At 38.6% G+C, this 24,830-nt stretch overlaps 2 protein-coding genes across 2 annotated transcripts in view; both read right to left on the bottom strand.

Moving 5' to 3' along the window:
- The window catches only part of LOC149217625 (uncharacterized), a 283,620-nt gene extending 274,387 nt beyond the window's left edge, over positions 1–9,233 (bottom strand). The window contains exon 1 of the mRNA XM_089393009.1: positions 5,580–9,233. Within this exon, the coding sequence (XP_089249135.1) occupies positions 5,580–5,807 (228 nt within the window). The 5' untranslated portion in view covers positions 5,808–9,233. The remainder of the gene's footprint in view (positions 1–5,579) is intronic.
- Positions 9,234–15,055: 5,822 nt separating this feature from the next.
- The window catches only part of LOC149217621 (uncharacterized), a 221,477-nt gene continuing 211,702 nt past the window's right edge, over positions 15,056–24,830 (bottom strand). The window contains exons 14-15 of the mRNA XM_089393011.1: positions 16,907–17,099; positions 15,056–16,733 (exon numbers count right to left, since the gene is read on the bottom strand). Of these exons, the coding sequence (XP_089249137.1) occupies positions 16,443–16,733; positions 16,907–17,099 (484 nt within the window). The 3' untranslated portion in view covers positions 15,056–16,442. The remainder of the gene's footprint in view (positions 16,734–16,906; positions 17,100–24,830) is intronic.

The following is a 24,830-nucleotide window of genomic DNA, read 5'->3' as shown; positions in this document are numbered from 1 at the left end:
ATCTGACAAAGAAAAATTTTCCGCAAAATTTAAAATTTTTTTTTTTTTTTAAATACAAACAAAAAGAAAATCCTAAATCTAAACTAAAACCCTAAAAATCCCTTTAAAAATATTTTTTTATTTTTTTTTATTCTAAAATCAAAAATAAAACAAAAATTAAAATCTAATTAAAGTTAAATCTAAAAAATTTAAAATCTATATACTATACAAATTTCTAAACTAAACTAAAAGAAAAATAAATTGAAATCAAATTAAAATCTAACTAAATAAAAACTAAGCCTAAAAAATTACAAATAAATCTTTTCTTTTATTTATTTTTTGTTTTTTTATTTTTTAAAATGTTAAAGATTTAAATACTAAAAAGAAATAAAATTTAATCTAATGTTAAAACTAAACCATAAAAGTTAAATCTACATAAAACATAAGAGACAAACCCAATATATTTCCTTTTTTACTTTTCCATGTTAACAACACATTTCATAAATAATACACCCTAAAAAAAAATCAAATGAAAATTAATTAAAAAAAATCATCCTAACTCTAAACGAAAAACAAAAAATCAAATGAAAGCCGCATGCCTATCTAAAACCTAGCTGCATCGAAAATTTGTTTACTTGTGATTTCGCAGGTACGCAGGTTGTCGGCCAAAAGAAACAGACGCAAAAAGAGGATCTCGACCTGGGGATTTGTCAACAGCGGAGGGAAATCGACGCTATGAAAAGATGGGCAACCCGACTGCTTACCAAATGGGACATAACACGCAGATCCGACAGTTTCAAAGGTGGAAGAAATGAAATAGAAATGCAGCGCGGAGGTAACACGCAGGTGCGAGGAGGCCCAAAGAAATCAACGCAGGGGGGAAATGGATTCAATATTTGCTGCAGGTGAAGGTCGATAAAAAAAAACTGGCGTCCACAGCAAAACAAAAAAAATTGATCCTTACTCAGTCTTAAAGGGTCGATCGGTTTTGTTTTTTTTTTTGAATAGGTGCGATGCCTTCGTCGTAGCCGTAGGAGAAAAGAGGCACCGTAACCCTGCTCTAATACACAAAACTAAACACGTTTTCAAAAAAATTCGACCAGCACAGGTGACGGTGGCCAGAGGAAGAATAAAAATCGATTTGAGCTTGCAGGCATACGATAAGTCAATATATGGATTTATGAAACCAACAGAAAAATGAATACGATTTTTATTTTTATTAAAGACTGAGAAATGATTAACCATAAACACCAAGACGCGGATAAACTGAAACCGCGATAAAAATTACCTCTCACGTTACCTGGCTGCCGACGCGTATATACCTGAGTGATGGCTTGAGGATCGCTGAAGCGATTTTTACCTGCTACTGCTCCTGCGTGAGAAAGAGATCACTGCGTTTATCTGCGTGAAGGGATCAACGTTTACCTTGACAGCGGCAATCGATATCGGAAATGAGAACCCGTTTAACACAGAGAAACCCTGCGTTATGGTCTGAATGCTTCAAATGGAGAAAGTTTGTGCCACTATATGAGCAGATCTGCTACACTCACGGAAATGATATCCATGCATAGCTCACGTGACAGTGCGTTTGCTTGGCCCGTGCTTCAGAACTTTATCGGTGGCTGGAAACTTCTTTTATAAATTCTTCTTGATGAAAATCGTGTAGCCTCAAACACAAGAAAACAAAACCCTAATGAAATTTGTACAAAACAAAAATTTAAAACCCTAGATCAAAATTTTGAAACCTTAGATCAGCTAATTAATTTACAGATTTGGCCCCTTTAACAGCCAGATTTAACAATAAGCACGGAAAACATTTTAAAGAACAGAAATTTCAGATCGTCACTGTGGAGAACTTCAGAAAATCGCTCATGCAAACTTAGAAAAATCAACCGAATGATAGACCCAGGATCAAATCCAACTGGGCTCAACACAAAATGCTTGCGGGACTTGGCTGGTTCAGCCGAGAACTTCCCCGAACGCCCACAAAATTTCCTTCAATGATGTTTTCTGCACAGCTCAAAACAACTGTCAATAAAGAGGGCAAAAACGCTGCTAGATCTCAGGAAGTAATGGAGATACCTGCCATTACTTCAGAAACCCTAACAGCACCCAAACCCCAGCAAGTGAACAAGATACCTGTGCTCACAATACTCTACAAAAAAGCTATTATTAACGGCTGAAAATAACATATGCAGAAAATGAAACAATCTCACAGCATTTCCAGAGAGTAACACCAACAAGATATGGACCCCAAAGTCTTCTTTTATTAACCAGAAACAGATTTACAAGAGAGCTTCTTCAGTATCTGACTCACAGATCCAATGATCTAAAATGACTCCTAGCACCCTATATAAAGGAAATGATCCCAACGGCTAGTTCGAATGATCCATGTAGAAATGATCTCGACCGTTGATGAGGATCAAGACATCTCTTGATCTCATCCGTCGATTTATTTAATTAATTTTTTATTATTATTTTTTTAAATTTTTAAATTATTTTTTATTATTATTTTTTAAATTTTTAAATTTTTAAATTTCTTTTTTTTTATTTATTTTATTATTTTATTTCATTTTTTAAATGGATCATCGAACTAAACCTTTGGAAACATCACCTAGGACCTAGGACTTAGGACTCACGAGGGGATTTAAAACATTTTCAACCCTCAAGACACATTTCATGATGACCTTTTACAATTTACATCTCAAGGGGACAAACCCACTTAACACAGACCCTCATCAATCACCCAGTTCTGCGACACAACTATAATCTAGCAGATTAACACACTAGGATTCTCCTAAAATTCTAATGACAAAATGCATCCCGGCTTTGGGGTCAGGTTTGAAGGAAAACTCTGCCGATCCATGGATCGGTGAGACAAAAAACCTTCCGGGACATAGATTATCATAGAAAGTTAGGTCCACCTAGGCAATTTTACATACATGACTCTGATCTGCTTAGATTATTTACAATTCATACATGCACACTGGGTTTACAATTGAAATGATCAAGCTGCTGATGACTGTAGGCTGGCACGGACACGTCGTTCAGGTGCTACCCCCTTTCTTGGCAGAAAAGAGGGTGTACTGCATGGGAAGTTGACCAGTAGTGGTCAACACTAGACACATTAGACATTGCAAAACAACTAACACAAACAGAGCTAAACCCAAACTGCATGGAATAGGCCACAACTGATCGGATCATAGACACGCAAATCAAGAACACTCGCCAACAAAAGATCCAACTGTATTGAATTGTCAAGGTTGACCAACTCCTCCACCAACGCAAGTGGCTCACCAGGGCCTGAGTTCAGCAAAAGTTTCCCCATCTGATGGAGGCACTCAATGCAATGGGAAACAATGTTTCCTAAGGGGGGAGGACTAATCCAAGTGGATATTGGTGGCCACCCGCCTATTCCACTTGTACCCCACCATTGTTTATTTTAGTTTCCTTAATTGTAGCACAATTTACTATTTTTGGCAGTTTTTCGGGTTCTAAACTTCTGGAGCCGTTTTGAGGCCCTAAACAACATTTTTTTGGAAAATGGCAAACACATAGCCTGTGGCAAGAGTTTGCAATCGAAAGTTGTAGCCCTTTGATAGATCTTTCTAACGAGATATCGTATGCGTCAAACGGAGATCGTATGCCAAAGTTACAACCCCGGGAAGTTGATGTACCAATTTATCCCAACGAGGCCCATAGACATTTGGCACTTAATCTCCTAGTGTCAGCTTTTTTGATGTCTAGGGTTTTCCATTGTTTCTCAATAATAAATAGGCCTTCGAGCCTCATTGTAACACAATTCAAAAGTCATGTAGCCGCCACATCTCTTCTCAGAGATAAACTATCATTGCTTGAACTAGTTTACTTCCATTATGCATGTAACAGTTTTAAGTACACTGTTATTAACAAAATAAAGTTTTGTTTTCATTGTAGCTCTGTGTCTTTGTTTATGTTTGTATTTCATTTTGTTCCTACATAAATCCGGATCAAACTTCTAGCAGAATCTCCCCCAACAATGTAAAGCGAAATTATGAATTTAAAGTGGCCAAAGGTCTCACTATAGTCAATGACTTGAAGAAATCAAAATTACAATTGATAATATGTGGCCAATGTCCAAGGTAAGAAAACAAAGGTATGAAACCAAATGTGGAAACCAATAAGAATCACATATTAACTATCCAAAAAACTTAGAATTTAAAGAAATACATTTCAGATAAAATAATATATATAGAATCAATGTATCGAAAATAATATTATTGACTACAATAAGGGCCCAGTGTATACCTAAGGAATGCCATTTCATTATGAGTCATATCCTTTAGTAGAAACATGTCCTTTCATTAGGATGTCTCTCTTCACTAATTATTAATTATTGATTATTATTTTTTTTTGTACTAATATATATTTAAATGATACTAATAATAATAATCTAATTTTAGGGTAATGGCCAAGCCAAACACCAAATTGGTGTATGAGAGCCCTTGTTTATAAGACAATATCTGGGTACCTATGTGTCGGTGTTTGTCATGTTTGTGAGGGGCTTTACATCTCCATCATTGGACACCCACATCCAAGTGTCCTCATGTCATGTGAATATGTGTGTTCATGTGTATGTGGTATGGGTGTGGAGGGGGATTTACACGTCCAACATTGGACACCATAGTCACCAGGTTCGAGTTCGAGTTCGAGTTCGAGGACCATGAAATTCGAATAAAGTTCGGCAACTCAAATTTTGTCGATAAAATTCGACATATAGAAATTCGAAAAAAAAAAATGTATATTAAAGATAGATATATCATATGCATATGAGAAATGGTATGGAGTGAATTTTATCATGATTATCCTTATAATCAGACTATTAAATGCTTAATATCAAATTTTATATCAGAATAGATCAATTTTTCAATAGCTGCACTCACCAATTGTTAGCTCAAAACCAAATATCAGACCTTTATGACTGCTGCAACCACAGTTTGTTAGCCCACATACACATGCCAATAACAAATCAGCCTTATAGAGAAATAACTAGCAGAGCTAGGGAATGAAAATTTGGAGATTTGACCACAAAAAAGTGATGTTTAATGCTTGATACTTGGTGACCAACCCTTGCAAGGTCTGAAAAACGCCGAATTTCCCTTGAAAAACGCCGAATTTCGAATTTAATGCTTCAAATTCGGCGTATCTGGTGACTAAGTTGGACACCCATATCCATGTATTCCCATGTCCTCTTACTTAATTATATTACATTGAGAATGTGAGTATGACATCCTTGCATCTTTAATTTATTGGATAAGTAAAAAAAGGATTCAATTGCACAGAAAAAAGAGAAAGGGAGCATAGTAGCTTCTGAAGGAAGATCATGTTAAATATCGATAATACACACTGTATACAGCTGAAATTGTTTTTGTATCTTATCATTTAAAACAGTAAATTTGTAACTCTTGTCTCATTAACATTCACATGTGAATGAATATTTATGTATATAAAGTGAGTGAGAAAAAAAATCCAATCTAGTCTTCCATTAAAAAATCACTTATGAAAACAGAAGCTCTTAAAAGTTCATATAATTGAGCAAAAGGGAGAACAAATACACCTACCTGAACTTCCTTCGCACGTACTTCTTTCCCTCGAACAAGTTTCTTAGACCGGCCAATTGTTGAAGATTCATTGACACCATAAGCATTATTTACAATCTCCACTCCCAGTCCCTTCCTTTCAATGTGAACCAAATAACTATTGAAGCATGGAACAATTTGTTGAAGCCATGGTTTGAGTTTCTTAGGATGAAGGCGATGCCATGTCTCAAGAGAATCCATTGCAACCATTGCCAAAGGGCAATGCTTGATATAGTCAAGAAAATATCAAGAACATAAAGTTAATTGTGACAATAAATAACATACTAATCCAAGTCCTCACAATTAGCTTCTTATGCATGTCTAATCAAATAAACACACGTATTACATATAATGAATGACACAGACTATGCAAAAGCATTTCAACATCATTAACCATAACTATACACCAACCTCTCGACAATCTGCCATGGGAAAACAGAAATACAAAAAGAAATTATAAAGCGAAAGAATAAAATTAATATGCACCGTGAAATGAAATGCAATGCTCTTTCCCTCGTACATTTGCATACTAGCTTCCATTATTGTAATTCCATCATTCAACAAGTTCATCTGGGAAACTAATTCAACAACTAAACGAGGAATTACAGTTTTTTTAGTGGACATAATTTAACCAATTGATCAATGGGACAGGATGACATCATATCATGTACAATACCACTAAGGGAAAAGTGCCTAAAGCGTCTTCGAAAGATAAAATAACTAACCTATTAAAAATACCTGATATATGTTTGAGTAAACAATGTTCAGTCATAGACATTAGTCTGTTCTAATTATTGGGTTGGTAATCTGACAGTCACTCGTACCAAGAGTTTCATGAAAACTGCTAGTAATGTACCAGCTGATTTATAAAATCAATTGCCTATTTAAATGCACCTTAATGAGTGAATAAGAAGTAAAGTCGTGTTCTGGATTCAAACTAGTGTTCCTGAATTTGTGATTGCTTTAAAGTTATATGTTTAATCACATGTTCTTCATTTCTTTTCAGCATCCACAACTTATTTTAGAGACTTTGATGGCCCAGTCTTCTGTCTAACCTTAATAAGTTCATCCGCGGATCGGTTGGGGACCAAGGGAGCCTAAGAACACTTTATTCATATGGTGGTGAGGATGAGAGACTTTTGCAAGGAAACTATACAAACAACTTGAGAGCAAGAAAGATTGCTATCTTTTTGATGATTTTGCAGCTGTGCACAGGAGCTAACATGTGTTTTCAAGCCTGTAAATGCTATGGCATTCAAAGAGAAAGCCACAGGAAAAGAACCAAGGTTTGAAGCCACCGAACTTCATATGAGCACAAATCTGGTGCAAATCAGGTCCTTGGCGCCTGGAGATCGATTCCAACTGTTCACATCAATGAAAAAAATGCATCATAGCGATGCTGCCAATGCAATCCAGAAGTAACATGGAGCTGTCCAAAGCAAGAAAACTAATTGCAGAGGAAGAAAGCTACCACAAAAGTAATAAAAGACCTAGAATGATGAGAAAAGTGTCTCATGTTCAAAGGAAAATGTTCCAAGGACAAGTGAAGAAATTTGATCGACAGTTCTACCAAATGTCGTGTTTGATTCCTTGAAATTTTATAATTTTATAATTCATAACCTGATTTCATTTAGATTTCCCATCTGATTTTTTAAAATATTTTGATTCATGGAAATCAAGTATAATGGTCATAATATCAAAATTTTACCTACAAAAGTGCTTTTCTTGCTGAAGTCTCATTGATCTTCCTCTCCTTTCCTCTTCTTGAGATAATGCATGCAACTTTGAAATGGACAGTAACCCATAAAGATCCAGATCCAAAGAGAAATAAAAAGATGAACCTATAGTCCATATTAAGCCTCAGATGAGGGGCTGAATAGTTTCTGGCAGACCTCAAAGTCCCAGTGAATAACCAAGCAAAAGAGTGAAGAAATCAACCTCCAGCTTTGACCTCTTCTTAACATTTTCGTGAAGTCAGATAGCACAGAGATTATCACCGAATTTTTCACACTAACATGAGGAGAAGACGAGCTGTTTTTATACTAATAGAAGAGGCTTCTAGGTGCCAACCAACAGAAAAAATGAGAAGCTGACTTGGACGGAACACAAATTTAAATTTTTGGATTTCAAAATTTGTTTTGGAGCTAAAAGATTGAGAACAACTATTGAGGCATCTATTGAATTTTGAACCCCACAATCAATGGGACCTCTAAATAGTTAATTTAATCCTTTTATGAACGTTCTTTTGTCCTCGTTACTAAGCAAATTTGTAATTCAATGATGAGCTGCCACATCATTTCATCTTTGGCGATTTTGACCACAAATAGGTAGGCTTTGATATCCCAAAGGGCATATATTTTGAACCGTGAAGAGCCACAAAGCGTGCCTTATACCGTTGGAATCAGTGCGATGACGAGCATCTAATGAGAGTGGTCTTAGGGCTTCCTTCCATTCCTTTCAGGGCTTCTTGTCAATTGAACTTTCCAACTGATGTAATTGACGACATATATTAAGAGCGTTCAAGAACCATTGTTGGCATCAATGACAACAACATTCAACAATCTCCCCCTTTGTCATTGATGGCAACACATACCCCCCCTGCGATCATTGCTCCCCCTGACTCCATGTCTCAATCTTCTTCTCTTGATTTCTCTCCCCCTTTCACATCAATGGCAAAGGGTTACCCCCCCGTCGAAATGCCTTCTGCTAACTTCCAGGAAAATCCCTGTCCTCCTTTAGCTACTTCTCTCCCCCTAACATGTTGTGCTTCACATGGGCTGTCGTAACCAATTCTATCCATGACTTTACTTTCACGCTGCTACTTTGTTGAAAACAAAGCTAACCAATCTGCTCACCATGATGATAATTTCTTTGACAATTGTCATCTCACCATGTCGATCATTGCTTTGACAACCACCATCTGTCAACCTATCGAAAGGATAGATCTTCAAATGTGCAACCACTATTACATAGACTCCCCCTCATCACCATACACAGGGAGTCAACAAGATGGATTCTTCAGAATAATGTATGAAACAACTCTTCAACCGGATCATCCTGAACTTTGACATCTTCCATTGCAAATTTATCACAATCTTTTAACCTTACAAAACCTGAAAGCGTGACTACAGAGACTTTTCCATTCACTTGATCTACTTCCTTTGGCTTTCTTCTCCAAACCTTCTTGTGCATGTTAGGACTGTCTTTCAAGGGTGATTCCCTCTCGTACTTGCAATCGCAAGTTATATTCCCATAGTTATGGCATTTGTAACATTCAACATTGAGCCTGAATAATGGAGCAAACGACATATACCTTTTGTTGGAAAAGTCATATTGAAACTTGTCTTGCGATCCTACAACTTTGCTTCTAGGGTTTGATAATGTTTTTGATAATCAACCCTGTCATACATTTTGTAATCCCTAGCCATATGCTCAAAGTTAGAATCGGAGAAGCAATAACCATTAAAAAATTTAGGATACCTAGATGAGATGTCTTGTCTTGATGACCTTTTGTAGAAATTCTTTCTTTGAGGTGGTACAGCCTCTCTTTGATCCTTGTCCTCGAATGCTTCAACATTGCTTCTTGGTGTTGGAAATGTAAATAATGTCAATCTTCATAATGTAATTCAAATTTACTATTTATGTATTTATTATATTCATTATTATTATTTACTTCTAGTCAAAGCATGTTCTTCATGCTTATAGGGTTTATTGAGTCAAGAATATTTATTAAGTGTCAAAGTCCTAATTGGACTTCTTGTAAGGAAAAAAGAAATTATTTCTATCTCAAGTCAAAGAGTCAAAATGTCATAGGAGAATTTTTCAGTTGATGACCCCATAGGAGAATTTCTCTCCTAGATTTGTCTTCGGCCACAGCCAGTAGCCCCTGACAGCCACCATTGTAGTTGATGTGCCAAATATCTCCACTACCTAAGCCAGTCATGTGTCCCCTCGCCCATCTGTCGAGATCATATGTTTGAAGGTGGGCCATCAAATCCTAAAGGTATCTCTTTCATTATGCAATCGGGTGCTTATGGTTGTTTTTCTCGGACACACTTGGGTATGGATTATTGGATGACTTGGAAGGAGGAAGGGTTTCGACTGTAGTCTTGTTCCCTTACCTTAACTTGGGGGGTTAATCCTCAACTCTAATCCCGTGGGATCTCCCCTACTAGCTTGCAGCTTTAGGATAGGCACTACTTGGGAAACCTTGATTTTGGTAACATGGTCGCATTTTCCTATTCCACATTTTTCATTCCCCTTCGAACATTACATCACCTGATTCATCATCTTCCCTATCTGGGTCCACATGACCACTGGGTCCACAAGGCTCTGGCACTCCCCATCCCCTTGTCCACATATTTGAATCGAGACTGGAACGATGCCCTAGAGGTTGATGCAGCTAAAAAAAAAAAAAAAAAAAAAAGCATATCATGGCCACATACAAAAAGAAATAATACCACAAAATGCAAAAGATGGTCGGGACAATAAAATAGTGTGGGAAAATGTTATGTATAAAACTATTTTACTAACTTAATTAACTCCATTTTTAGACTAAGGGGCACTATCAAAGATCATGCCCCCTCATGTAATGGCTCTTGGGTTATATTTAATCTAGAGCCCTCATTCATTGTAATCATCATTCAATTTATTAATAAATTACATATATTTGTCTATTACTGAGCATCTTTTCTCCATTTCATATCAGAGCGGGTTTGCTCCTCAGTGCACATTCACTGCTCTCTGCTCATCATATGACATCTTGTATTCACTATCGCGTTGCCATCGTTCTTCTCCTACACTGCTTCTCCATCGTCATCTTACCTCGTCTCATGTTGTCTCACCACGACATCTAATTTTGGTTTCCCCACTCATTTCGTTCGTTCAACCACATCCCCAATCTCTGCTCTGTTCATCCCTGTATGAAAACCGCAATCGCATTTTGTCTATGCCAAACACCACCTACCTCATTGTTTTTCCGCTCCTGCTATTGTATTCCCTAGACCGGCTCATCTCCACTGGCACAATCTTCTGACATCGCCTGACACATCCACCGTAATCATAACATATGCCACCATTTGTATTTCCCAACCGACTGCAAACCCTATTCTCCACGTCCAGCGTTTTCCCCGATAGCTGTCCCCCCCCCCACAAATGAACCGTTGACCCCTAGTCCCATCCAACGTCAACATTTCACGTTTAAATATTCGTTGTTTCATAATTCGTGACCTTATTCAATTGATTCGTAACCTTTATTCATAACCTTGAATCATTTGGTTCATATTTTAGGTAATTAAAATATTAATATATATTTTGTATTTAAAAAAAAGTTATAAACAATTAAAAAAATAGGGTCAAGTTAAGGAAGGTTAAGCTAGATAAATATACACCACCAAATACCCGATCAATGTCTTCGTCAATGTTGATGGGTAATTTTAGTAAAAATTTGATAGATCTTGAGAATAAGGTTACCGAAAATTCTAATGAAATCAAGGAGCCCCAAGATACAATGAAGAGAATAGAGAGTCAGCTCAAGCAAAATCATAATGAATTTAAAAAGGATCATACAATCCTTTCAAATAAGGTGGATCGAAATCATGATCAAGCAATGGCGATGTTGACTTGTATTTATGACAAGCTGAAAATTACACCTGATCAAATACCGCAGAATAACGAAGCTACTCAACATCCAAATTTTGCGGATACATCAAACTCATCATACTCACATCAAATCCCTGAGTCTCCAAAAGCATCGTCCATGGCCAATAAACAAAATAGTAACACGAATTTTCAAAATACGCAACTCTGGAATCAATACCCAAATATGTAAATCTCGAATCAATACCCCTTCTTCACCCCACCAGTTGTGACATATCAACGAAGAGCAAAACTTGAGCTCTCCAAATTTGATGGCAACGAAAAATACAATGTTGTGTGGTTTAATAAAGCAGAAAAATACTTCGAAATTTACAGTATTGACAACAATGATGAAAAGATTAGGCATTCATCCATGCAAATGGAAGGCGAAGCATAGAATTGGTATATGTGGTGGAAGAAAATGACACGTGCTATCAGTTGGAAGAAATTCAAAAATTCATTCTTTAAGAGATTTCAAGGTGTCAAAGAAGAAGATTTCTTCGCAGCACTCACCAGGTTGCAACAAAAAGGAGATGTGGACAAATATACTAGAGAATGGGAAACTCTAGCTACACGAGTAGTTGGGTTGTCAAAGACTTGTCTTATTCAATCATACATCACAGGATCAGGCATGCATCCATGCAAATGGAAGGCGAAGCATAGAATTGGTATATGGGGTGGAAGAAAACGACATGTGCTATCAATTGGAAGAAATTCAAAAATTCATTCTTTAAGAGATTTCAAGGTGTCAAAGAAGAAGATTTCTTCGCAACACTCACCAAGTTGCAACAAAAAGGAGATGTGGATGAATACACTAGAGAATGGGAAACTCTAGCTACACGAGTACATGGGTTGTCAGAGACTTGTCTTCTTCAGTCATACATCACAAGACTTAAACCACATCTCTAGGCTCAACTTCAGCTTCATGACATCACTTCTATAGAAAAAGAAAGACAGAAAGAAAACGCTGCAAAAAAGAGGCTTGAAAGGATACAGTGGCCAAAAGTTGAAAGATTATATTCGAGACGAATATTTTCCCAAACTTCTATCATGGATAATACAAAATATTCCACCACATCTTCGTGAAGGAGAAAAAACTAACTTGGAAATGCAAAGAATGAAAGAAAGTAAGTGCAAACGTTGTAGCGAAAAATGGGATCCTAAACATAAATGTGCTAAGTGAAAAGAGACCAAGAACATGTATACATGTGAAGCAACCAATGAAAAGAAGTGAAGAATCACACATAGAATAAGTTGAAGATTCTCCGCAATTTCCTCCAAGACCTGATAACGACAATATTCCACAAGTGTCATTATCAGCCATGACAAGTATATCTCATCCCTAGACATTAAAGTTAAAAGTGTTGAAAAGTGTAACTAGGTTCAGTCTTCGTAATGACATGTAATTGTGATTTTTGTGTAAGAGATGTAAAGAAGAAAAATAAAATTATTGTAATGCTTACATCATGGGTTTCATGAGAAGGAGATTTTATTTTTAGTTGAAGCTCCCATTGAGAGCCCTTAGGGATATTGTCATCTAGTCATAAAAGTCTAAAGAGTCATTGGCATAAAGGCATGTTACACATTGTAAAGAGTCCTACTTGTCTTTGTAAGTAACCCTCCAAGACCTTGTCACTAGCCCTCACTCAAGTTTGCCTACAACGAAGAGATAAATCTAGAAGATGAAGTTAGCGTTTCTCCAAGGGATCGTGTCCGCCTACTCTAGGAGATCATGTCAGCCTAATGCACATGAACAAACAAGTATATATACCCATACTCGGCCTCATTTGGTGATATGGAATTCAGTGAAGCAAGTTTACAAAGAAGTGCGAAGAAACATATTAAAAGAAGCCTCTACATCAGCGAAGGAAGATCATTGTGGACTATTTTGGACTAGTTTACCCTCCTACGTGCGAAGGTAGCAGATCCGAAGCTGTCAAGAGGAGGTCAAAGGATTGCAGTCACATTGAGGTGATCTGGTTTGGGTAGAAGACTTCGCTAGAAGAAGTCGAGTAGAAGTGCAACAAGTCTCTCTCTTAAGGAGACTATTCAACGAGCGAAAGTCATCTAGGGTTTATGTGGTAGAGTTGCAGACCTACGAGAAGAGGCCAAGAATCTAAAGGAAGTCGAGACAAGGAAAAGGAAGAGGAGGCTAGTGACTTGGTCTTGGGAGGACTATAGTGTCAAGGGTCTTTGTCATGGTCTTGGTATTCATCAATTGAAGGTTCTATAAGAAGAACTTCATTTGGGTTTTCCTTTCAAAGAGTGAGAGGTTTTGGCCCTAGATGATAGCCTACATTCTGTGTCTCTTGGCTATTTATGTTCATGCATTGGTAGTTGTGTCATGTCTTGTTAGCACAATCTTCTCTTGTTATTATTAGAGTGTGTTTTCTTACCTCATCAAATAGTTACCAAAACAAAAGAGACAAGAACACAAGATATTGGCTTTCTACCAAGGACAAAACCTCTCACCTTTTGAGAGGAAAATCTACACAAAATTCTTCTTATAGAGATTCCAATTGATGAATACCAAGACCATGACACTTGACCTATGTTGCCACTCCCAGACCAAGACACAATCATCCTTCTTACTTGATTCTTCGATTTCTTCATACTGTTACTAGATCCGAGTTGCATCATGTAGCTCCTAGCTGCATCATATAGCACCTCGTATCACTTGATCATTATAGCACTACTAAGTACAACACCTTCACATCACTGAGATCTTACAACACTAAGACCTTATCCAAACTGTACCACTGAGATATGTCCATCCACATTACCGTGAGTATAAGCTAGGACAGTGTCGAAGATATCACTACAATGTCACCCAAAATGTCCGTATTGTGATCACTATGGTAACCGAACTCCTTGTTGTCTTAACCATTTGAAATCCTCAGAGGGATCTGAATCCTGATCTCGATTACCCATCCGAAATCTCAGACTGTAATGCGAATAAATCAGAGAATGTACCCATCGAAATTGCACAAGATTATTGTGGAAGATCTGTTGCTTTCTCTGTTGTACCCATCCAACCTGTCTCACTGTTTCTACCATCCAAAATTTCAGAGATACGTGAAGATCTCACTATCGAAATGCGAGGGGTATAGGCTCCTATATGTAGTTGTTTACCCCTACATTTGAGCCAACATGACCATTTGAAAGGGTGTGTCTTTATATGTGAGCCGACTAGTCATTTGTATACATTTTGAGGCCGACATCAAGAAAAGGATGATTGTTCTTGTCTATTGGAGGGCTTCTAGACATTTATAGAGACTTGTATACATTAAACATAGGCTCAAGAAGAGCTCTTCATACATGACATTAAATCTAGACTCCAAATGCTAGACTCAAGTACTACAGCTGTATACAATAATTTTCAGTTTGGTTAACGTTTTGTTAATTGTCATTGATTTTGCTCTTGATTTTGTAAATCCCTCCAATATAACAAATCTTCTCTAGCCAATCTTTTGCCTGCATATAATCAAGAGACCAAGCTGACATTGAGAAGATTGAAATGTTCAAATAGGTCTTGACAAAATATCCCAATGATCCCATGGGCCTTTTAATTGTCAAGGAAGCAAGATAGATACCATCTGCCATGCATGACACATTCTTCGAAGGAGTTGGACCCAAAAGCACAAAGGTTGTAGCATTTCTGATTACATTACTAATGATGATGATAATATGTTGAATGTTATAATAAACGCTATTGATGATGACAATGTTTATGTTGAATTGATGATGATGATTTGTTTATGTTGAATTTATGATGATGATTATATATATATATATATATAGAGAGAGAGAGAGAGAGATATATATATATATAGTTTCCTTGCCATATCATATCCAGATTTTTTGAAAATTTGTCATATATCTTTCAAACCCCGTATCCTTATCCGTTTCAGTGCAGCTTAGCTTTAAACTAATCTAGGCTTCACTACACATATTTGCATGCAGGGCATGAGGAATAATTTATCTACAAAACATACATCTAGAACATTACGAATCACTTATATGCTAAAAACAACTCAAATATAACTAAGGCCTCTTTATCTCATTTAATCAAACAATGGTGTTTCTACTACAAATGGCAGGCATTACAATGTTTATAAAGACCATGGCCCACTAGATTGATGACCTACTTTTTCTAGCCCATCTTCACAACTAGTGGCACTAACTGCCATGCAAACTCCCATCCTTAAGCTCAAGTGATACAATACCTATGGTCAAACAACCTACTTTCAACATGGTGCATCCTTTAAACCCAAATCAAGCAACTAGACACACATCACTAGAGTTTTCTCTTCAGCCTTGAATAATAGGAGAGATTCAATTGGCCACCTCTGGGCTTCTCCCAGTCTCCCCTACTCCAGCCCACTTAACATTGGCACAAACACAAGCAAGATCCCTTTGGCATGATAATAAGTTGCAAGGTAATACAAATAGGGGCACACCTCACATTTCACCCTAAATTCTATGGCACAAAACAAAGCAAGCCAAGCTGCTCTATGGGATCCTTCATACTAACTGGAGTGAAATGATAAATTGTTGCTTCCTGGCACCAAAGCTTCTAACACTAGCAACCTTAAATTCTAACAAGGACTTTGTGACTCGCAAAATTTTAGAAGTTTCCAATCTGCACATATGTGTGTACTGGGGGTCTCGACAGGAAACAACGATATCAACTTTGGCCTTCCTCTCTTCAGCCATTCATTGTATATGTTAACTTCCTTCCTTTCAGCCTTTGGCCTCCCTTCCTTTCAGCCTTTGGCCTTCCTTGCTTCAGCCTTTCATTAACTTTCCTCCACGTCTTTCTTTCCATATCAGCATCAATCTTCCTAGCAGGGAATTTGACATTATAAAATCAAATTTTATATCACGTTCAATGAATTTTAGGCAGAGATTTACAATATTTCTAATCTTGAACTTCAAGCTCAAAAACGGTGAACCTTGTGACTTGGGTGTAGAATCTAGCTACACTTTAGCTTGCAAGGATGGTCATGGTAGAATTAAGTTGAAATTATGCTTGAACTGGTTTACATGGATGCAATATCAGGAAATATCAAAATATGAGTTTATTTTTCTAAGGAAATGAAGACAGGATCTTCATTAAAAAGCCATGCATCCTCGTTCCAATATAGTGTGATCCAAAAGTGAGCTATTGATTACCTATATGAAAAAGTTTGTACTTCCTCCTACCTATTAAAGAAATTTTAATTTACTAAAAATAAAAATGCAGAAGAAAAGGTGAGGATATCTCAATCCAATTTTCAGAGCACTGATAATTGGTCCCACAAGGTACTCAATACTGATGATAGGAGGAGGAGCCGACAAGCAAAGCCACAAACATGAAACTAGAAGCTCAAGTTTGTAACGCCTGCTAGAGATGAGCACTTCCTGTAAATATTTACCGAACAAATCCTTGCACAAGTCTCGGTCATGTTGTGATATCATATCCCCAAAAACAATATCTCCTTGCAATGGACCTTCAGTCTGCAATAGGAACTAAATTCTGTCAGCTCATACAATGATGAACAAAACATGTGGATAAAAATGGTCAAGAATCAACCCAGCAATCTGATGGAGAAACAAGAACTGAGTGTAACACAAACTGCCCTTCTTAAAAACAAATTATGTTTCAGAAATCAAGTGATTATTTTTTGTACCTCTTTTGTGCTCCCAAATGCTTTCATAGACAAGGCAGACTCCGTTTTTCCAAAATAACCTATCTCATCAGCTTTGCGTATACAAATGGAAAGAAGTTTATAATAACCGCTAATCAGAGGATAACGACTTGAGAGCTCAACTAAGCAACGTCCAAATGGATAAACCCATTTCAAGAACAGATTAGTGAAGTCACTGCCAACGATAAGAGATACAGCTTCACATCAATGAAATGTTCCATATGAAGAAAAGTAAACTCATGACTTGTATTTAAAAGCTCCTAACACAAAATTTCAAATCCTTGAAAGAAAACAGTTTGCTAAAACATATATGAATGATGTTAAGAAACATAAGTCTGTAATCAATGCTGGAATATAATTCTGATCCACTACTATTGCTCAAACACCATTTTTCCTATACACCATCCCAATGTTGCAACTAGCTGTCTGACATACAGAAATAAAAATTTTAACCCAAAGATCCAAGCTGCAAAAATCATGTCTTACCAGATATTTTTGTTATGGGAAGCTTCATGTACAGGCTTGGAGTTCTTAGATGAGGATTGGCATCAACATATAGCATGATTTCAAAAGAGTATACGCAATACAGTCTACAAATTTTCTTTTAGATGGATATTATTATATACAGGATATGCACTTGACATGGTACATCAATTTCAAGAAATCATTGATCCTTACATGACATATTATGAATGGACAGTATAAATCATACTCAGTTCAGTCGAGCTGCATACAATTTAATAACAACCTATACATTTCCAGAGCGCACAGGAATTTTAGGCCCAGTCTCCACAATTTGACATGCCTGATGAAATTTTTTTCAATCTTGCTGCTACAACATGAATATAGATTTATAAATAAATAAATTATAAAGTTTTCACTTGGTATTTAATTATACCATTTTTTTTAATATTCACCATTGATAATTTTGTTAATCTTTCTGATCAATCATTACATCACCGTCTAGTATTTACAACAGCTATATCTTATTGATAAGCTTTTTATGTATAAGTTGAAAAATCATCCATACTGGATGATATGGACACGTGCATACATTGGACATCACTGACAACATCTACTGCCACACTCACACCTGATGTTAAAATTAAATGAAAAATTTACTAATATCCACAAATAACCAATAACGATTATCGGACAATAACAAGATACATAAAAACCCAGTTAGAGCTTAAAAGGGAGACAGTCAAGCAATCCCTCCCAAATGTGGCAGCAAAAGAGAAACAAGATCAAATATTATTAAAAAGGAATCTAGCATCGAACAAATTTGTTACTCCCAACATAAATCTAATGATTAGGGTTTTAGCCACACAAGTGTGGCATTCAATCTGCAATTTTGAAATGTCAAGTCTGACACGTTAGAAATCCCTACTGCATTATCTGGTTTATTTCTCCTACTTGTTTATTACATTAACAAGTTATTTATATGACTATAAATATTGAAATAAACACAAATGCAGCCTTAACCCATATATGGATCAGTAACTGAAAAACACTGAGACAAACACACAAGGGACATCGTTATTTTTGGACAATCGTCCTGGAAAAACCCAATGTGGGAAAACTGGTGCAACAGTTATGAGGGTTTTATTATTAAGCAGCTTATGAGTACAACTATGTTGCCAGAAATGGCTCACCCCACAGAGATTGTTACACAGCAGTAATACATCTTTTTGGAGACAGATATTCAACTTCTCAACTCTAGTCTGCCCCTCGAAAATCCTTTCGGGGCTTCCTCTTGGCTCTGTGTCAGCCCTACTAGCTTCAGCTCAGCGCCTGAAGCCCCTGCTTCAGCCTTCTAGCTCTCTGCGTCAACTCTCTGACCCTTTGCATCACCCACACAGGCCGCTCAGCCTCTGCGCAGTCCCCAGCTGCCTCTGTGTAGCTCTAGTTGCCTCTGAGTTGGACTCTTTAGTCACTGCGCTGACCCTCTGGCACTATCCCTACCTCTCTGCTATGTACTCACTACCCCTCGCTGCAACAAATCACTTGTTCAAATTTTCTCAGCAAGCCCCACTCCAGAAAATCAAACTGGCTAATCAATCTTGGTGTTTCTCCAACTGACCCTCAAACCTCCTCTTATACTTTTCCTGTTGAGTCTTCAACGACCGAGATTAAGTCTCTAATCAACAGCTAAAATTAGATTTGGCTTGATCCATGTCATTTAGAACATTCTAACCAAGTTTTATATTGATACCCATTAATATTTTAATTTTCCTAAGTTTAGACTTAGGAACCCGATTAAAAATATTAATTATCTTAATATCTCTCCAACCGAGTGGAATTTCCCCAAACCATTACTAGGTCTTGGAGATCTTATGTGCCTTAGCCTCTCCACCAATTTTCGTGGCTAGAGCACATCCGATGCTACCATAAATCAACACTCCCTCTTCGCGAGGAATGTGCTCTAGTAATGCTCCATCACTGAAACATCACATTGATCCTCCCGCACCGGTACCTATGTTGATGCTTGGCCTGCTGTCTCACATCATCTACATTGTTGCTTCCTGTATTGTTACCCATGACACTGTCACTGCCACGCTACATCTGTATTGCAGCTCACTCTCAATATGTTGCCCATGCTACCCCTAGCACTGCCACTGTTAACTATTTCACTGCAACTCAGTTACCGAGAAGGAAGTAACTGATCTACCCAAATAATGACATCCCGGTCAGTCTGGAAGCCTCATGAAACTAAAGTTGCCTCTGCTACTATATTGTGCTCCCTCTGCTGCCATTGCGTTGTTGCATAAACCTCTATGTCTCTCGCACTATCACAACCTCCATTGTGTTGCCTCAAATTTCTGCACCCAAGCACTGCCTTGCTGCTCCACTACACTTTGCTCCACCCGACCTCTGTCATCCTACTACTGTCGTTAAGAGCTCCCGTAGCCAGATATCATCCAAGAGTTTTGGCACCTCAAGGATCCTTTCCCTAGTATGTAGTCCTCCTAAATACAACTCGATGTCTCCCCACCTCTTCTCTAGAGGTGCATGAGCACTCATGGCACAGTCGCCATCAAACTTGACTTCTTTCTCCGCCTTAGCCGAAGCTGCCTTAGAGTCGGAAGCATCTCCATTCTTCTTCTTCCTAGGACACTAGGATGTATAATGTCCCAACTCCCCACAATGGAAGCACATCACCTTGAGATATCCTTCTTCTTCCTCTTCCCCTGTTATCCCACAGATGCTAGAGCCGCATACTCCTCCTCTTTCTTGATTCGATCTCCTTTGCCACTACTCCCCGCCTTGATCAACCGTCTGATCTCTTCTTGGCAAAGAGTTGCCCACATTTCTTCCCAACATGGAAGAGTAGCCCTGTCCAAACTACCTTGGACAAATGTCTCCCACTCCTCGACGACTGCATTCAGGGCGGTCCTCACCATGAACTCCAGACTCGATGTAGACCCTATGGAAGTAAGTTGGTCACAAATCTCCTGCAATCTGAGGAGGAATAGATCTATTTGCTCCCCCTTCTGCATCTGATACGACCGCCGCTAATTCTCCAATAGCATCTTCCACTGCACGAAAGTGCCTTGATACAAGGTCGTCAAAGTATCCCAAATCTCCTTTGTTGTGTTCTTTTCAGCAATATGTGGTACGACATGATCCTTCACCCCGTCAAGGATTATGCACTTTGCCCTCACCATGGCATCCTCATATTTCTCATTATCAGCTGGGTCGACTGGGATAGCCACGTTTCTCAAGCCAAAGCCCTTGATGCATTGTCGATCTAGGACTTCCAGGATCCTAGCCTTCCAGATGACAAAGTTGGAAGCCTCATCCAACCTGTCCTGATCCCTCAGTTCATTCACAGCCATTTTCGCTCCTCTTTTGGACTCCCTCTGAGATTCGACTTCCCTCCTAGAAATCTCCCTCTAAGTCCTGATTTCCCTGCTGGAAATCTTCCCGCCAAATGTTGAACCGCTCCTCTCCAATCCTCCTTGCAAATGCAATTCAGATCTAGATTTCTTGGCTAGAAATCTGTCAAGGTAGTGACTCCCTCTACCTTGGTTCTATCCCATTAGGTACTGTTCTGCTTCAACAGGAACAGCACCCCACCAACTTCCCAACCACAATCTGCTCACAGCTCCCTAGGCCTCACCAACTGAAGAAACTGAGCCTTCCAGCTCTGCGCAATCCCGGCAAAGGCTGAATCGCTCCTCTGGCCAACTGCGTCAATCCTACCTGGCTGAGTAGGATGACGTGGCTCTTCATGAGCCTCTTCTGCCTCTGCGATGGCCCTCTATTAGGCTCCAAATGATGACACAGGCCCTCTGCATCACGTCTTCTCTACAGCCTTTTGCTTAGGAGCAGCGTTGTCTCTCGGGACAGTTGCTACTACTGCAAATTTCTGATATCGTTGATGCCTTTAGTCCTCCTGTGATCTGCAAGCTCTAATACCATGTTGAAATTTCTAAGTCTGACACGTTAGAAATCCCTACTGCATTATCTGGTTTATTTCTCCTCCTTGTTTATTACATTAACAAGTTATCTATATGATTATAAATACTTAAATAAACACAAATGCAGCCTAACTCATATACAGATCAGCAACTGAAAAACACCGAGACAAACACACAAGGGACACCGTTATATTTGGACAATCGTCCCCGAAAAAACCCAATGCGAGAAAACCGGTGCAACAGTTCTTAGGGTTTTAATATTAAGCAACATCTGAGTACAACTAGGGTGCCAAAAATGGCTCACCCAACAGAGACTGTTACACGGCATTAATACCTCTTCTCGGAGATAGATATTCAGCTTCTTAGCTCTAGTCTGCCCCACAAAAATCCTTCACGCACTTCCTCTTGGCTCTGCATTAGCCCTGCTAGCTTTATCTCAACTCCTAAAGCCCCTGCATCAGCCTTCTAGCTCTCTGTGTCAACTCTCTGGCCCTCTGCGGCACCCACGCAAGCTCCTTAGCCCCTGTGCATTCCCCAGTTGCCTTTGCGTAGCTTCTGCTGTCTCTGTGTGGCTCTAGTTGCCTCTGCATCAGCCTCTTCGGTCACTGTGTTAACCCTCTGGCACTATCTTTGCCTCTCTGCTATGTACTCACTTCCCCTCGCTGCAACAGATCACTTGTTCGATTTTTCTCAGCAAGCCCCACTCCTAAAAATCGAACTGACTAATCAATCTTGGTGTGTCTCCAACTAACCCTCAAGCCTCCTCTTATACTTTTACTGTTGAGTCTTCAACGGCCAAGATTAAGTCTCTAATCAACAGCTAAGATTAGATTTGGCTTGATCCATGTCATTTAGAACATTTTCACCCAGTTTTTTTTTTTTTCCCCTAGGAAAAAGTCGTAATTTTATTCAAGAATTGATAAAATTACATTTTGTAGATGCCCAAGGCATATGCAAATGGCTGATCCTGTTAATCACAGGCAGCGGTCAAAAAACAATAACACTAGGTAGCAGAGAAACTATCCTGAAAAGTCAGGAGACAACAGAGTAACAGTAAAAAAATAAATTGTGTATGCCAGCTAGCCTATGCTTTCCTTCCTTTCTTCTTTTCCACCCGTCGCCATCCTCCTGAGTCAGCGATGGGTGTAATGATAGCTAGCTGGTTCTCCATAGTGTTCACTGGTGGTTCTTTGTCCGATTCCGAGCCCCCTGAGCTGTGGGTTCTCTTTATGCCGCTTGCTTCCAATTGTGGTTCCTGTTGCAGATCTGTGATGATTGGCCCCGCTTGGGTGGATGGTGGATTCGCTGCTTGAGCCTGTTCCTGTTCCATTTGAGAGTCTGGTTCCTTCAGGTTCTCTGTGATTTCCTCATTTATGTCTTCTTCTTCTATTGGGTCTGTGTTCTGCCAGCCTTTGGGCTTTTTTGGTTGTTTCTTAGTTTTCCTGGGGTCTTTTCGGGCTAATGGGCAGTTATTTTGAAGGTGCCCTGTCTGTAAACAGGTCCTGCATCGGAAAGCTGTGTTTTCATAGTCGAGCTGCTGTATCCATTGAGTATTATTAAAGTTCAGCGTGATGTGGTCGGGTAGCCCTTCGCTCAGATCCACTTCTACGCATATTCTGGCAAATGTGAAGATTCCCCTGATAGCTCTTTCTTCATCCATTTTTAGGAATTTCCCTAGAGAATTCCCAATAGCGATTAGTACTTTGTGGTGCCAGAAGTGAAGTGGGAGTCCATGCATCCTTACCCATACAGGCATTTTTGAGACTTTCATTGTTGTAGCATCAAAGTCCGAGAACCAGGGGGTGGTGAATAGACCAGCACTGCCCCAGAACCAAGGGCCCTGGTTGATAATGCTGTCTCTTTCCTGTTCTGTGTCAAATTTAACTATGAAGAAACCCTTAGGGCATAGATAAACTTCACAGTTAGGTGACCATGTTGAGTAGATCCATTGGTTTAGGGCATCTGATTTAGGCCAGAAGCCATTGAATCTACAAATAATTGCAGTGTTAGCTAGATCGGTGAGTAAATAATTTACCTCTGGCTCAGTGACTTGTAGAGTTGGTGATTCTGGCTTTTGTTCAACAATGTATGGACCATTTTCACCCAGTTTTATATTGATACCCATTAATATTTTAATTTTCCTAAGTTTAGACTTAGGAACCCCATTAAAAATATTAGTTATTTTAATATCTCTCCAACTGGGTGGAATTTCCCCAAACCATTTCTGGGTGTTGGAGATCTTATGTGTCTTAGCCTCTCCACCAATTTTCACAGCTAGAGCACATCTGATGCTACCATAAATCAACAACAATGGCCTTATCCAACAAACCAACCCAAGGAGAAATCATCCCCTCTTGATATTAAGTAATGTCATAACAAGTTACCACTAATCCGAACCTGCATTTCGACAAGTACCTAAAACATGCAGAGTTCAGAAAGGCTACAAGCCAAGGCACATCGCAGAGAGCTAATGCAAGATTATGCATCTGAAAAGCTAAACATAACCCATGGATTGTGATCACCTCACAATACTTTACAAACAAATTCAACTACCTAAGTGAGCACACATTAATCTACCACTTTCGTGGACTACAGCCTTCCAAGACAGCAGTTTATTGGTGGATAGCGGCAAAATAGACAGCAGAAAGCGCCGAAGACAAAGTATTGTGCTAACAGCTTTTCATAGCCATAATTACTAGCATAGAGGATCAAGACAAAATATTTGAATGCATGATCATATCTCCTCAACTACACAACTCCATATAAGAGACACTCTACAACATAATCTGACCCTCTTCATAAATACTACTCTAAACCAGTGTTCCATGGGGTCGTGTCCCCCCACCTAAGGGTTGGGTTTCCTAGCTCCTTCGCGCTCTAGGTGCTTGGGGACAAAAGGGGGTTGTTTCCCACGCTCCCAAAAAATAGGGTATGCGAGGAAACTTGAAAGGGGTTGTTTCCTCCATTTTTGGAGTCGTTCCTCCAATTGGGGTCGTTTCCTAGGCGAAAGGGGTCTTAAGGGGCCTTGAGAGGTCGTTTCCCTAGAAAAAAATCGCAAAAATTTTTTATGAAACCAAAAAATCTTATTTTTTAATATTTGTTGACCGACCAGGAAGGGTTTACGTTATGTTCATTCTACATTTCATTTTCTATTTTCTCCTTTGTTGAACTGAACACTACTGCCATCGCCAAGCAGCCTTATGTCTGCTCCTTCATTGAACGGAACGTTGTCGTCATCCCCAAGCAGCCTCCATCTGCTCCTTCGCCATCGCCAAGCAGCCTTCTGTCTACTCCTTCGTTGAACAGATTATCTTGAGCAATTATGCTCATTTATCTTTTGATAAGTTCTTATGTCATTTTGATTCTATAAAATTAAAAATTTTGACTCTTGTTGTATTAGACTTGACTTTTATAATTTTATTTCAATATTCAGTATCCAATGTTCATAGTTGGAAGTGGAACATCAATATGGTTTAAAGTTT

Source organism: Pinus tabuliformis, chromosome 1_1 (assembly GCF_031772625.1).
Source record: "Pinus tabuliformis cultivar Carrire ecotype Pingquan chromosome 1_1, CPIR1, whole genome shotgun sequence".
Classification (NCBI taxonomy): domain Eukaryota; kingdom Viridiplantae; phylum Streptophyta; class Pinopsida; order Pinales; family Pinaceae; genus Pinus; species Pinus tabuliformis.
Note: the sequence above shows the minus strand (reverse complement) of the source record. Positions and strands in the feature narration are given on the sequence as shown.